The sequence below is a fragment of the Schistocerca gregaria genome, chromosome 4 (genome assembly GCF_023897955.1).
Source record: "Schistocerca gregaria isolate iqSchGreg1 chromosome 4, iqSchGreg1.2, whole genome shotgun sequence".
Lineage (NCBI taxonomy): Eukaryota > Metazoa > Arthropoda > Insecta > Orthoptera > Acrididae > Schistocerca > Schistocerca gregaria.
The window spans coordinates 542,270,837-542,287,360 of record NC_064923.1 but is presented as its reverse complement, the minus strand read 5'-3'; the positions used below and the strand labels follow the sequence as shown (position 1 = coordinate 542,287,360).

Sequence of the window (16,524 nt, the reverse complement as noted above, 5' to 3'; positions counted from 1 at the left end):
AGTAGGTCATTATCATGCACAATCTGTAAACTGTATCGAGCATCCTTGAAACGCACAAACACCAGTTTTTGTAATAAGTAATTTTATGTACTACACGTCATATTGCTGCCAACTTATTCGAAACCTGTTCATAATTTTTCTTTTACTATTCAGCGGATGATTCTGCATGTACGTAATTATGTTTAGTAACCGCACCTTGGACAACGATTGTCCTTTACTACATTTCACTGCAGACGGAGTTTGTGGCTCACTGTCCGACAAGGATATTGAACCACATGGCTCGACTCCTGTTTCGTAATCACTCTCGCTTGTTAAACACGTATCGTCGTCATTGTATTCTTCATGTACATTGTCCACACAGTCGAACGTTTACTACAGCACGCAGTTCATTGACTCATCTTTCAGAAACGCTAATATATCATCTGCCGCTTCTCTCTTATTCTGCGAAATTCCTTGGGTTCTTTTCTGATGAAATGTCAAACATCGGCAACTGTTGTTGTGAATATATTGGAATGTTTTCTTCATTTATCATTGTCATTGCTCCGCTTTGGACCAACACCACTGGGATGTAGCACTGTTTAAGTACCTCGTCGACTAAGCAATCCAAGTACGCTCTGTAGCCTCATGATGTGCTCACCAATGGATACCTCCAGTCCTGCACCCTGCAGCCCTTAGCAGGCAATACTGTGGTTTGGAGGTAGACGATATGTGAGATATCGAACGCCGTAAACATCATTGGCCTTTTGCGACCACGCAATCAAAGTGTTCATTGTAAGTGCCCCAAAGGTAGAACAGAACAATGCAGAAAACGTATTTTATTCAAAACGCAAAATGTATTTTTTCCTGTAACTGAAAGTAGTTACAAGAAATGCATAATGTAATATACCAAGCTCAAAGAAACAGTTTTTATTTATTTCAGTTCGAATTTTTCCTCATCAGTCCCTCCCACTTCACCTGTCCTGTTGGGAAACACCCCCTGGAGTGCTGTTCATGAATGCATAAGAGATCGAATCACCAGACTGACGTACAAACCTGCAGTCAGGGTACGTGGGATAAGCGCTAGAATGCTCCTGCTGTCCAATGAAATCGCACCCAGTGGAATGCGCGCTGCAGGGTAGCTGTCTCGGCGCTGACCATGAAGTGACCGATTTGCAACAATTCGCTGTGTCACTGAGGAGCCAACTACTGCTCATATTGCTGCCGCAGATGCAGTACGATGCGCCAGAGACATATGCTGAACACGGTGGTCTCTGCTCTCCGTAGTGCCACGTAACCCCTCCAGAGCCCGGTCTTTTTACGAGTGTACATTCTCGTGACCACCACTGCCAGCAATGATGTACACTGGCTCAATTTCTGCCAAGCCTTTCTGCAATATCGCAGAAGGAATATCCTGCTTCTCGAAGCACTAATTACACGACCTCGCTCAAACTCAGTGAGGTGTTGATAATGGCGTCTTTTCCCTCTAATTTTGGTTTCGTATCTTATTAATTAGAGCTGTTACGATATTTTCCTTTGAATATTGAGTAGGCTCCAGCCTCTTGTATTAGTACTGCATCTTTGAAAAGTTCATTAACAGCACTGTAATTTGGCACATTATTATGTCAAATATAGTGCAGTATTTCCTCCAGTCTGGATTAAATCTAGCTACATGATATCTACTAAGTTTTACTGCTCTTTTTTAGGCCGAAATGTATACATATTAAAAAATCTTGTAATGTATTAAAGAAAATTTCACCTAACTTTCTTCATCACAATTTTATAAAAACATCGATTTTTGTGGAAACTATTCATTCAGTTTTTATCGAACTTAGTGTTACCTACTTCTCCATCTCTCTACACTGGTCTGTGAACACGTTATTAAATTCTAACAATATTTAACTCCAGTCTTACATAGTTGTGCAATGCATCGTACGAGGCCAGGGCGCGCTCAGTGTGACAGAGTAGCGTATTACCCTCCTCATTCTCCCTAGCGCGCCACGTAGCCAGAAGCGCCTGCTTCCCCACATGAAATCTGCAAAGAAGTGGGGGAAAGTCCCAAATCTGCAACGGATTGGGGCTTGCAGAATGCCTTTCCGTGACTTTACGCATGCGGAGAAAGCACAGTGGTGCTACTGCTCCTAGAGAATACAGCTCCTATAGCCAACCTTACAAAGAGGGAGGAGTTGAGACGGCTCCTGCTGCTGTTGGCGCCGAGGTGACTAAATCTTCTGCTTAAGCTTGGGTATCGTCAATCAGGGTAACTTTTTACTAGTCATGGTACCTTTGTATCACCACTTTTGTTTCGAATGGCTTCTGCTCCACCTAGTTCCATTATTTTGTACTAAAAGTAACAATTTTATTACCTCTATGATTTGTAGTTAATATTTCAGTTGTTTTCCTAATAGCTCTTAGCCTCGTGATTGTCCTTTAACTACGTTGGCAGTGAAAAAAGCGTCTGGTGGCAGTGATTTAACTTGAACAATGTTAGGTCAATAGAAAGATCTTGATATTTCAATGGAAACCTACAGTACTGAAATACCACTGTTTGTTTGTACTTATGACTGACACCTGATTTCCTTCTGGCACGACCTAAATTTACCCATAGCATTAGATATCTAAAAAATTCTTTGTTTTGTAGACTGGTCAAAAGATATCCTGAATTACAGTCTAACTTTTTATTAGCATTAAAATTGGCATTTTACTGCAGTAGAACACTGTTAGTGTATATTTCTCTCTTCCATGCACTCAGTAACCACAGATGTAAAATTTTACAATGTCTGTTTTGATGTGTAGTTTATTTTCTGGTCAGTATTTTCAAAACATGACAAAAAGTTGTACAAAGTTACCCCGATGGAGTGTAACTTGTTGTGGCTCTTGGAGAATGTCTGCATGAGAAAAGCGCCTTCTCCTGTGACGGCATGTCTGTGGCTCAGATTTGAATGCAATGATTCCAACTCAACTGCCTTACATCATCTGTGACTTTCTTGCTTCAATTTGTGCTATTCTAAACTGTGGCCAGTACACTGGTCGGCAAAGATGCAGCAAGAAGATAGATAGTAGGCTCTGGATCAAGTGCGCCTATCAGGAGAGAGGCGACAGACAGACTCGCAAGTAACACGCTGCCAATGCCCTCTAGGCAGCAAGTATTTAGACCGGCGCCGCGGACCGGAGGGCTCAGTCTCAGTCACTAGCGCAATCTCAGTGACTACCTCAGTCACTGACGCATCAACTCGCACTACAGTTTGGCGTCTGTCAGTACATTGCGACCAGATTAGTGTACATAGCGGGACTCGTCCTTCACCAGCAGTGAGGATAACGTGGACTAGTATGGAAGAGCTTGTACCACGACACATGGACTGTCTTAAAGATAAGTAGCTTCCTGTTTATCTAAATAAAGAGCCCTTTCAATAAATGTATGCAGTTGTGTTGTAGAAAGAGGACACCGGCCACCGAACAACATCCGCTGCTTTCATTCCTTTGGCACAAGACTCTGCAGTGGTAATGAGGGTACTACAGTGGTGTCACAACTGATGGACTGTTGTTACAACTCTTCTGCCCCCGTGCCGCCCGCTTCTTCTGATAGCTCTATACCTTGGCATCACATCGGCGCTTCCAGATGGCTGAGGAAAATTGCTAGCAGTGTATAAAGTTGGCGATCAAGACTATCGACTTGTCCGTTAACTGTGCAACAAACCCACGAACACTAACCCTGGAGTCGTAATTAAGTATACTGTATTAATCCACAATAGTATACAAGGTTATTACATAACTAACTTTCTTTGTATGGGATTGGAGTGCATAGCTGCTGAGGCTTCTCCGTGTGTGTGTGTTTCATCACTGAAAGTCACATGTTTACAAAGGGTGACAGAGTAAAGTCGGATTAAACCTGGCGATGCTGAGGAATTAGATTAGGAAATGGGGAAGGAGATTTGTTAATTGGCCAGGAAAATAAATGACGATGGCGGAAGTAGAAGAGACATAAAATGGAGACTGGTAGTACAAAGATAACCGTTCCAGAAAAAGAGAAACAGGTCAACATCAAATATAAATTTAAGTGTGAGGAAGAATTTTTTGACACTGTTTGCAATGTAGCCTTCTACAGAAGTAAAACTTGAATGGCAAGCAGTACAGACACCATGAGAATAGAAGCTCTTGGAATGCTGAAGATTAGATGAATAGGTCTAATAATTAATGAAGACTTACTGAAACGAACTGGGGAGAAAAAAGTGGTCCTTTTGGAGGTCACGTCCTTAGGCATTAAGGAAGCATAAATTTGCTAATGGAGGAAAGTGAGGGCAAGGGGTGTTAAATATTTCAGAAGAAGACCAAGGGCTGACTGTAGTAAGTACGTTCAGATGAATGTAGGTTGCCGTAGTTGAGCACATGAACGCGCATGCACAGGATACACTAGCGGCGAGAGCTACATCAGACCAGCCAGAAGACCACAACAACAACAACAGTTAAAATTTTCTGGGGACATCTTTAGTAAAGGCTCTGCTCAGTTCTTACCCTGCAGTTCCGCACTGTCGCCTGATAAACAAAGTAAGAGCCTACGGAATATCAGACCATCCGTGTGGCTGGATTGAAGAGTTTTTAGCAAACAGAACACAGCATGTTGTTATCAACGGAGAGACGTCGACAGACGTTAAAGTAACCTCTGCCGTGCCACAGGGGAGTGTTATGGAACCATTGCTTTTCACAATATATATGAATGACCTAGTACATAGTGTCGGAAGTTCCATGCGGCTTTTCGCGGATGATGCTGTAGTATACAGAGAAGTTGCAGCATTAGAAAATTGTAGCGAAATGCAGGAAGATCTGCAGCGGATAGGCACTTGGTGCAGGGAGTGGCAACTGACCCTTAACATAGACAACTGTAATGTATTGCGAATACATAGAAAGAAGGATCATTTATTGTATGATTATATGATAGCGGAATAAACACTGGTAGCAGTTACTTCTGTAAAATATCTGGAAGTATGCGTGCGGAACGATTTGAAGTGGAATGATCATATAAAATTAATTGTTGGTAAGGCGGGTGCCAGCTTGAGATTCATTGGGAGAGTCCTTAGAAAATGTAGTCCATCAACAAAGGAGGTGGCTTACAAAACACTCGTTCGACCTATACTTGAGTATTGCTCATCAGTATGGGATCCGTACCAGATCGGGTTGGCGGAGGAGATAGAGAAGATCCATAGAAGAGCTGCGCGTTTCGTCACAGGGTTATTTGGTAACCGTGATAGCGTTACGGAGATGTTTAGCAAACTCAAGTGGCAGACTCTGCAAGAGAGGCGCTTTACGCCGCGGTGTAACTTGCTGTCGAGCTTTCGAGAGGGTGCGTTTCTGGATGAGGTATCGAATGTATTGCTTCCCCCTACTTATACCTCCCGAGCAGATCACGAATGTAAAATTAGAGAGATTAAAGCGCGCACGGAGGCTTTCAGATAGTCGTTCTTCCCGCGAACCATACGCGACTGGAACAGGAAAGGGAGGTAATGACAGTGGCACGTAAAGTGCCCTCGGCCACACACCGTTGGGTGGTTTGCGGAGCATAAATGTAGATGTAGATATAGACTTCATTTATATTTATGAAAGTGTTTCTCAATTGTCTCCCAGATTGTAGACCTTCGCACTGGCACAGTGAGTTTCGGAATAACGTGGATCACAAATATATCGTTTGGTTCGATTCCAATATATAGGGTATACCACAATTAATGGCGTAAACGCATACAACTGAAAGTACACGAGACTACATTGACGGAAAAAAATCGCACCACCCAAAAATAAATTAGTCTAGGCAGCATATTTAAGTGATTAACACTGCAAGGTCACAGGTTAATATAAACGCGAGATAAGCCAATCAAAATGTGAAATGCTGGTCCATTAATAACTGATGTAACCCCCTGAATCTTGAATGCAAGCATGAAAATGTGAATAAACGTGTTGTACAGGTGCCGGATGTCAGTTTGTGGGATGGAGTTCCATGCCTCTTGCCCTTGGTCGGTCAATACAGGGACGGTTAATGCTGTTTGTGGATGACGCTGGAGTTGTCTTCCGATGATAATCCATACGTACTCGATTAGAGATACATATGGTGAATGAGCAGTCCAAGGCAACATGTCGACACCCTGTAGAGTATGTTGGATTACGACAGCAGTATGTCGACGGGCGTTATCCTGTTGAAAAGCACACCCTGATATGCTGCTCATGAATGGCGGTATAAATAATCAGAATGACGTACAAACTTGCAGTCTTGGTGCGTGGGGTAACCATGAGAGTACTCCTAATATCACACAGAATCGTACCCCAGACCATAACTGTAGGTGAAGGTCCAGTGTGTATATCATGTAGAGACCGAGCGAGGAACATGGTTAGCACACTGGACTCGAGTGCGGAATGACGACGGTTCAAACCCGCATCCCGCCATCTTGACTTAGGTTTTCCGTGCTTTCCCTTAATCGCTTCACGAAAATGCCAAGATCGTTCCTTTGAAAGGGCACGGCCGACTTTCTTCCCCATCCTTCCATAATCCGATGGGACCGATGACCTCACTGTCTGGTTCCCCCCCCCCCCCCCCAAATCAACCAAAACCCACCCAAGCCTGTAGCCTTTTAGCACATAGACAGGTTGGTTGCAGGCCCTCAACAGGCTTCCTTCTAACCAACAAGCGGCCTGCACTAGCACCACTCAAGTCGTAAACGGCGGTGATTTGGAGCCAGTGGAACAGCTAGTGGGCATCCGGGTCGGAGCTGTCCTTGAAGTAACCGATTTGTAATAGTTCGGTGTGTCACTGTGGCGCCAACTGCTGCTTAGATTGCTGCTGCAGATGCAGTACGAGACGTCAGAACCATACGCCGAACACGATGATCTTCTTTCTCGTTAGTGCCACGCGGCCGTCGGGAGCCCGGTGCCTTGCTGCCGTGCATTTATTTTTATTTATTTATTTATTTATTTATTTATTGTTCCGTGGGACCAAATTAAGGAGACGTCTCCATGGTCAAGGAACGAATCAATACATGAAATTATAACACGCTATTAGAAACAGATAAAATGAGATATAAAAAAAAAAAACATATTCAGGTGACAAGTCGTAAGTTTAAATAAAGAAAATCAACAATGTAACCCTGGAATTTGGTTAATTTTTTAGCTCTTCCAGGAGCTCCTCGACAGAATAGACGGAGTGAGCCATGAGGAAACTCTTCAGTTTGAACTTAAAAGAGTTTGGGCTACTGCTAAGATTTTTGAGTTCTTGTGGTAGCTTATTGAAAATGGATGCAGCTGAATACTGCACTCCTTTCTGCACAAGAGTCAAGGAAGTGAATTCCACATGCAGATTGGATTTCTGCCTAGTATTAACTGAGTGAAAGCTGCTAAATCTTGGGAATATGCTAATATTGCTAACAACAAACGACATTAAAGAAAATATGTACTGTGAGGGCAATGTCAGAATTCCCAGACTGTTGAATATGGGTCGGCAAGAGGTTCTCGAACTTACATCACATATAGCTCGAACAGCCCGTTTTTGAGCCAAAAATACCCTTCTTGAATCAGAAGAATTACCCCAAAAAATAATACCACACGACATAAGTGTATGAAAATATGCGAAGTAGACTACTTTTCGTGTTGAAGTGTCACTTATTTCAAATACTGTTCTAATGGTAAATAAAGCAGCATTTAGTTTCTCAACAAGACCCTGGACATGGGCTTTCCACAACAGCTTACTATCTATCCGAACGCCTAGGAACTTGAACTGTTCCGTCTCGCTAATAATATGCCCATTCTGTCTGATGAAACTATCGGTTCTTGTTGAATTGTGAGTTAGAAACTATAAAAACTGAGTCTTACTGTGATTTAGCATCAAATTATTTTCCACTAGCCACGAACTTATTTCATGAACTACATTATTTGATACTGTTTCAATATTACACACAAGATCCTTCACTATCGAACTGGTGTCATCAGCAAGCAGAAATATTTTTGAATCACCTGTAATACTAGAAGGCATATCATTTATATAAATAAAAAACAGCAGTGGCCCCAGCACCGACCACTTAACAGTGCCTCATTGGGACTGAACATCACTACCACTCTCAATATTGCGGAGAATTACCTTCCGCTTTCTGTTCTTAAAGTAAGAGGCGAATCAATTGTAAGCTACTCCCCTTACTCCACAATAGTCCAACTTCTGCAGTAATATTTTGTGGTCAACACAGTCAAAAGCCTTCGTTAAATCAAAGAAAACACCTAGCGTTCGCAACCTTTTATTTAATCTGTCCAAAACCTCACAGAGAGAGAAGAATATAGCATTTTCAGTTGTTAAACCATTTCTAAAACCAAACTGTACATTTTACAGCAAATTATGTGAATTTAAATGCGCCAGCAACCTTGTATAAACAACCTTCTCGATAACTTCAGCAAACACCGATGGCATAGAAATGGGTCTATAATTATCATTATTATCCCTGTCTCCCTTTTTATAAAGTGGCTCCACTACCGAGTACTTTAATCGGTCAGAAAACCGACCACACCTAAAGGAAAAGTTACAGATATGGCTAAGTACTAGGCTAACATACATACAACAATAGTTCAGTATTCTGCTAGATAACCCGTCATAGCCATGAGAGTTCTTGGTCTTTAGTGATTTAATTATTAACTCAATCTCCCTCTTGTCAGTATCATGGAGGAGCATTTCAGGTAACAGTCACGGAACACTTTTTTCTAAGAGCGCTATATGGTTCCCTGTTGGGAATTCCAGTGAACACCGCTGCCAGCAGTCATGTATAGTGGCTACATTCCTGCCAATTATTTCTGCATTATCTCTGATGGAACATCCAGCTTCTCGTAGCTCTATTACACGAACTCGTTCAAACTCAACGAAATGTTGATGATGGCCTCTGTGTTGCCTTAAAGGTATTGTTGACTAACATCAACTCACCAAGTTCAGTCTGAAAGGTAACTAAGGTTCACGACCAAATTTGAATAGACATCATCTTTCAGCTGTAGGAAAACGCCTACCAACTTTCGTTCACGTTTCAAAAGTCCTTCTTCGTGCTGCGTTTTTTTTTTTTTTTTTACCGTCAGTGTAGAAGCAAAAGAGCGTCACTAAACATGATGTCCAAAAGACATACCTGAAGAGTTCTACTGAACAAATGCTCATAGCTCTTAAGATGAGCATTTGGTAGCCCAAGTTTACTGTACAGTTTTTTTTTGTTTTGGTCCATATTGCCTACTCCCAAAATATGCAAACCGATGAGCTTGCAGCGGAAGAGGTTTGTTTTACACTATCGAAGAAGTAGTCATAGCTTCTAAGGCAAGCGTTTTAGAACCCACGTTTAGTGAGGCCTTTTTGCTTCGTGTGCTTCCAACTGAATGCATTTACGTCTATAATTATGATACACAAAGTGTAAAGGGCTTGTAGTAAAAAGGATGATAATTGTGAGTAGTAGGTGCTTAGAAACGGTGTAAAGTATCGAAGAGGCAGCACTTCTCGTAGACACTTGTCGTAGGCTACCCATTAAAACATATTTGTTTCAGGCCATGTATTTATACAGATTGAAGAAAAATTCGAACACTCGGACTTCATTTGCAAAAATATCTGTAACAACATTTCGACCAGTGAATATTTTTCGTAGAAACTGGACGTCAAAGAGTGGCCGTTTTTGTAACACTGAAATCACTCGTACGGCAAGAATCTTCATTCAGGATGACGTAGCATCAATACCTATTTCTTGGAAATAGTAGAATAGGGAGCAAAACACCTAAAGTGGACGATTAGTTTATAGACAAATACATTTGTGTCATTATTAGCTAATTTTAATCTGCGTGATGTGGTATATGACTTCTTACTCGTGATACGGTAATTACAGCAGATCTTGTACCAAACAGTCCAGTTGCTCAACATTAACACATTAATGAGCAAGCATACTCTTCTGCTACTCTAAATTTAAATGTATTCCTAACTAGACTCCGTCCGAAAGGGCCCAACGGTACCGACTGGCCACCGTGTCATCCTCAGACGACAGGAGTCACTGGATGCGGATATGGAGGGGCATGTGGTCAGCACACCACTCTCCCAGCCGTTGTGTTTTCGTGACAGGAGTCGTCGCTACTTCTTCTCAATCAAGTAGTTCCTCAACTGCCCTCAGAAGGGCTAATGCATCCCGCTTGCCAACAGCTATTGCCATACTCGGACTGTGAACCGTACGTTTAAATGTATATTTTGCTCTAAAATGTTCACTCTTTTCCCTTACCACGAACCACACTTTCTCATGCTTTCCAGTTCAATTTCAGAATTGCTACCCCGTTTCAGCAAGTAAACACCAACTCTACCTCTCTTATTCTTGGTCTATCCTTGTTTCTCTTGTTCCCCATTACTGAAATCGTATTTCTTGTAGGTAGGTTGCCTTCAGCTATAAGTATCACGTAGTTACAAGATTTTACCGGCACTGTTTCTCACAACGTCATCTGTTAAATCCGAATTTAGCTTCCGATTTGTTCTGAATGAACATAATTGTCGTGATTCCAGTATTGTGAAATTCGCATTTTTGATGTCCAATTTGTACTGAAAATATTCGAAGTACCAACATTTATTATAGACACTTCTATATTGTTAGCACACAGAGAATCATGCCTTGAAGTTCAAGTGCGCAAAGTTACTACAGCCTTGTGACGTGTCACATAATCAGTAAATGTAAGAAGGCATGTTTGCGGCATTGTAGATTGCATTCTTTCGTGGTGGACGTTGAGTCGGTGACCTCTAAAATGGAAATTACGACCTTTAACTGCAAGATGTGGGATGAGGACGGCGGTGGCTTTCATGTTTGAAATGGTAGCGTAGTGAATATGAGCTTCACAGCCCCTGAGCAAGGCCAGTCAAGGTAGAAAACGAGAGATGCCATTGACCTCTGTGCCCTGTTTCTGGTACGAGTTTACGACCGAAAATGTAAGTTCATCATTGATATAGAAGAACGATCATGAAGTAAGTATGCAGTGTGGTACTCGTATGCTGAAACTTAAAGTTAGCGCAGGTACTTCAGTTGTACAGGGTGCTCAGAAATTTCCGTTACAAACTTCTAGGACATTTTGAGGGGAGTGAGTAGATAATATTTTGAATAGCATCCCACGCCGGGAAACGTTAGGTACAGCGGTTTGAAAACTTTTTTGTTAGGTAGGTAAACGGCAGGGTAGTCATAACTGGGGATGGTTACGTCGGACCAGCTGATGTCATTTGACGTCTATCCTACCTCTCTGACCTGGTTCGAGTCCCATTCAGGTGTCTGTGTGTGTTAGAGCAACATGGCTGAGTACACATTTGCAGAATACAACGACATGATCCTTCTAAATCGTCGCGTTGGTCTGTGTTTTTATTAAACCACATGGTATATTAAGTAAAAATCACCTTTAAGCTGTTCATCACACCGTGTTTTCAGTTTAGGAGCGTCTTCGCTCCAGTGACGCAATTTTTTGGTAAAATTTGTCTGGTGAACATCCCAATAAATGTATGTTTCGCGGACGATGCTCTCATTCACCCAGTGGTGGCCCTCGGTATTAACGTAATGTTACTGATTAAATTCTTTGAGCGCTGTTTCACGAAGCAAACAACCTTCCCCGCCATTGCAAAAGCTTGACACCCCTGTGACGTTGCACCCTGTGTAAACCTTTCTTCTCCACTTGATTCCACCAACATCGTCACGAAGCTTGTGCTTTTTATCCGACACTACCTCGCGTGCCTTAACAGTATTCAACATAAGGTGTTTAGTGCTCCTGACCTTGCAAGTAGCTTCTCCCCGACGGTGCGGCGCACTTTGGTGGTGGGGCAGACGGTGACGGCGGGGAAAGGTATCTCGGAGAGCGGGAAGTTGGTGGTCCTTACGGTGGTCCGGATGGGGCTCTCCCTGTACTGCCGCCACGCCTGGCTGACGAACACCACGGCGCAGCCGGCGGACACCGCCATCGCCACCAGCCAGCACAACCTGCAACCGAGCCGCCACCTCACCCAGCGCTGGCACTGCTACCTCGTTGTTGTTCAGGTGAACATTATCGATACCAACTGTAAGCGGCATGAACTTACCACTCATCCATTTTAGTTCATTGCTTACCACAGACATCGCTAAAAAATTTATATAGCTATGTTTTACGATGTATCTTGTACACTGAGGCGACGAAAGTCACAGGATAGCAATATGCACATTTAAAGATGGCGGTAATATCACGTACACAAGGTATAAAAGGACAGAGCATTGGCGGAGCTGTTATTTGCACTCAGGTGATACATTTGAGAAGGTTTCCGACATCATTATGGCCGCACGACGGGAATTAACAGACATTGAACACGGAATCGTAGTTGGAGTTAGACACATAGGACAGGCCATTCGGAAATCGTTGGGAATTCGATATTCCACGATCCACAGCGTCAAAAGTATGCCAAGAATACCAGATTTCACGCGTTGTCACTCACCACGAACAGTGCTGTAGTCCTTCACTTAACGGCACAGAACAGCGGACTTCGCGTAGAGTTTACAGTGCTGCTATTTGAAATAATAGCAGAAATCACTGTGGAGAGTGCGACGAACCGATCCGTCAGGACATTGCGGCGAAATTTGGCGTTAATGGACTATGGCAGTAGACGGGCGACGCGAGTGCCATTCCTAACAGCACGGTATCGCCTTAACCGTCTCTCCTGGGCTCATGACCATATCGGTTGGACTTTAGGCGACTGGAAAAGCCGGCCACTGTGGCCGAGCGATTGTAGGCGCTGCAGCCTGGAACCGCGTGACCGCTACGGTCGCAGGTTCGAATACTGCCTCGGGCGTGGATGTGTGTGATGTCCTTAGGTTAGTTAGGTTTAAGCAGTTCTAAGTTCTAGTGGACTAATGACCTCAGATGTTAAAAAAAAAGTCCCATAGTGCTCAGAGCCATTTGAGCCATTTTTTTCCACTGGAAAACCGTGACCTGGTTAGATGAGTCCCGATTTCAGTTGCTAAAAGCTTATGGCAGAGTTTGAGTCTGGCGCAGAACCCATGAAGTTACGGACCCATTTTGTCAACAATGCACTGTCCAAGCTGGTGGGTCTCCTTAGCGGTGTGGGATGTGTTTACATGGAATGGACTGCAGCCTGCGGTCCAACTGAACCGAACATTGACTCGAAACTGTTATGTTTGGCTACCTGGAGACCATTTGCAGTCATTCATTTACTTCAGGTTTCCAAACAGCTATGGAATTGGCACCAGGTCTCAGTTGTTTGCAGTTGATTTGAAAACATTCTGGATAATTTGGCCACCCAGATCGCCCATCATGAATCCTGTCGAAATTTTATGGCACATAATCGAGAAGTCGGTTAGTGCACAAAATCCTGGAACACTTTCGCAATTCTGGACTGCTGTAGAGGTAGCGTGGCTCATTATTTCTACAGCGGACTACCAGTTACTTGTTGAGTACATGGCACGTCGAGTTATTGCATTACGCCGGTAAAAAGGAAGTCTGACACGATATTAGGAGGTATAACTTTTGTCACTTCAATGTATAGACTAATTTAATATAACTTAAGGAGTTGAGAATATGTGATCCTGGGGAAGGGATTCTAATGTGGAAAATTATGTAGAAAAGTATGTGGGAGTGTATGTGGTAATAAACTTATACTTGGGATGCAGGTGTCAGAATGTGAATTGGTTGCCATTTCAGCAAGGAAATGGTGAGTTGGAGGATTCGTTTGGGATGGGTAGGAAAGGTACACTTCAGAGATATGTTCTTTGCCTGGGAGGGTAAAGCGATTGAAATTACTGTCAAAGGAGACGGAGAGCTTGGATTGGAGGCAATGGTGGTACATGATGGTACAGATACCGTATACCATCACCCCTGTGCCATTTGGAGTTGGGAAATTAGCACATGGATATAGGTAGGTGATACTAAGGCTGATGTCGAAGACAGAAGTGTGCTTGATTGTGGGAGTAGATGGCATTGTCATTGAGGTGTGCCTAGGGAGATTTGACATACGAGGCTTGTCCATAAAGTAAGTTCCGATCCGTCGCGAAGTCGAAACCACAGTGAAAACCAGAAACTTTTTATTTGCAACAGTTATGTATACATTCCATCTACCTCTCCACGTAGTCGCCACTCTAACTTCGAGTTTTGTTGTGGTGTTGTATCAACTTTCCAATACCCTCGTCATAGAAAGCAGCCGCCCGTACTTTCGGCCAGTTATCTGTACTGGTCTGCAGCTCGTTGTCTGTGTAAAAATTTTGTCTTCATAGCCAGCAGTACTTGTGGTCAGAGATGAGACTCAGGGGAGGCAATTACGGATGTATTGTGGGTGACTAAACAGTTTTCATCGGAAACGCTGCAGGAGCGTCTTCATTGCCCCTGCAGTATGGGGCCGAGAATTGGCATGAAGAAGGAACTGCTCGACAAATGTGTTATGTGGGTTGCATGACACAGGCGAAATCTCTAACCCGGCCCTCAACTTGGCGGGAGACCCAGTTCCCTATGTATCTTCAAGTGCTCAAGCTTTACCGGATTTTCCCAGTGGTTTCCATATCGTGATCGATCGGGACTTACTTTCTGGACAACCCTCCTATGTTGTAGATATGTTCGAAAGGGTGGATGTTTTCAGTGAGTATGGTAACAAGTCCGACTACGTCTTCTGCAGTAGGAGTACGATGGAGGGAGTGGTTTGAGCTGAATGGGTTATTAATTGGCGGCAGTAAGCTCAGGGTTCTTCGAAGGGGGTTTGACCTTGCACTTATGAATGTGGGATGGAGCTAACTGAAGGTATAACAGATTGGAGAATTTTTCAGTTTAGGACAGTCTTTATGGGATTGATGTGGCTTTTTGTCCATAGCAGAAACACTTAATGACAGTGAAATAGTTATGAAATATTCCGTTGGTACTTAGTAGAGCACAGATAACTAAGAACTGAAATATGTGGAACATCAATTGTGCGTACTACAGCTTTTAAGATGTTGTTACACAGCAGAACAGTATTAAAATGAAGAATGAAAGTTTTGAGTTGTCTGGAACGACATTTAGGAGTAGCGTGCCTGCACGGTACACAGTGGTTGCATAACGAGAATAGACACTCGGGGGTGCCGGAACACAAACAAGCAAGGAGTATATTGCAACAGGCCGTGCGAAAGAGAGCTCTACGTAGCCCTGGTTCAGTGCAATGACATCATTGTAAGGCGTAACGAGACACTGTTAAGAGGGCAGTGTGGAGTCACTCAAATGCTACACAATAATGCGTTTCAGGCTGCAAGCCCTACATAGAAGGACGCTCTGAGGCTGTGAAACTAAACATTAGTCCACCACAGAACGCTGACAGGCTCGAGAAGCTGGAGCACATTCGGTCTCCCGTACAGGGGGCGTGACGTCATCGACCACTATATACCCCTCTCCTTCCTTCCACTCAACGCTCAGAGTCTAGCCATACCGTCTGCATCACGGATACCGACGGAAGTCCAACTTAGTTTTCAACATCCTCCTACGGTACCACATCTAAAACGCTTCGAATATCTTCTTTTCTGGTGTTCCAATTATCCATGCACACAGATCGGCCATAACATTTTGACTATCGAGCTACTGTTGATATATACCCGCCAGGCGATTGCAGCTTCACTTGGCGAGCAATGACTGTTATTCAGACAAACGCACGGTAGATGTTGTATCAGGGAGCGTACTGTCCGTGCTTAGAACCGGGAAGGCACGAGATGTATCTCAGTTTGATCGAGGGCAGATTGTGATGGCCTGGAGTCTCTGTACGAGCATTTCGGAAACTGTGCGACTTGTCGGATATCCTAGAAGTGCTATGGTGGGTGCCTTCAACACGTGGTGAAACCATGATGAAACAACGTACAGATGTCCTGCGATTGGGCTCCACCCCTCATTACGTATTTGGGACTTCATAGGCTGGGCAGACTGGAAAAGCAGGACAGCCGACGAACTACGGCGGAACTAAGATCAGATTTTCGTGCCGGGCAGAGTACAATTGTGTCTAAATCCACAGTTCACCGAACACTCTAATGACGGACCTCCGCAGGCGACGATCCATGCATGTGCCAATGTTAACACCACACCATCGGGAACTGCGACTGAAGTGGGTAAGTGACCATCAGCACTGGACGTTGGCGCAGTGGCAGAGTGTTGCATAGTGTAATGAATCTCGATACCTTGTTGATAATGGCTATGAGAGGGCGCGAACCGTCGTCTTCCAGGAACAGCTCCTTGACCTGTACTGCGGGACAGAGACAAGCTGGCGGCGGCTCCATTACGCTCTCGGGAACATTCGCGTAGGCATCCACGGGCCCAGTGGAGCCCTTGAAATGTACCATGGTAGCTAAGGAATATCGTACACTGGTTGCAGACGACGTACACTATTTCATGATGATCATGTTTCCCGACGGCAGCATCATTTCTCAGCAAGATAATGCACCATGTCTCAAGGGCAGGAGTGTGATGGAGAGGTTCGAGGAACACAGCAGTAAGTTCTAATTGAAGTATCGCCCCCCCCCTCCCCCAGCTAGCCAGATATGAACCCGATCGAACACATCTGGG

At 43.8% G+C, this 16,524-nt stretch overlaps 1 protein-coding gene across 1 annotated transcript in view; it reads right to left on the bottom strand.

Moving 5' to 3' along the window:
• LOC126267798 (sodium channel protein Nach-like) overlaps nucleotides 1-16,524 on the bottom strand; it is a 139,512-nt gene that overhangs the window by 102,897 nt on the left and 20,091 nt on the right. The window contains exon 2 of the mRNA XM_049973102.1: nucleotides 11,748-11,951. Within this exon, the coding sequence (XP_049829059.1) occupies nucleotides 11,748-11,951 (204 nt within the window). The remainder of the gene's footprint in view (nucleotides 1-11,747; nucleotides 11,952-16,524) is intronic.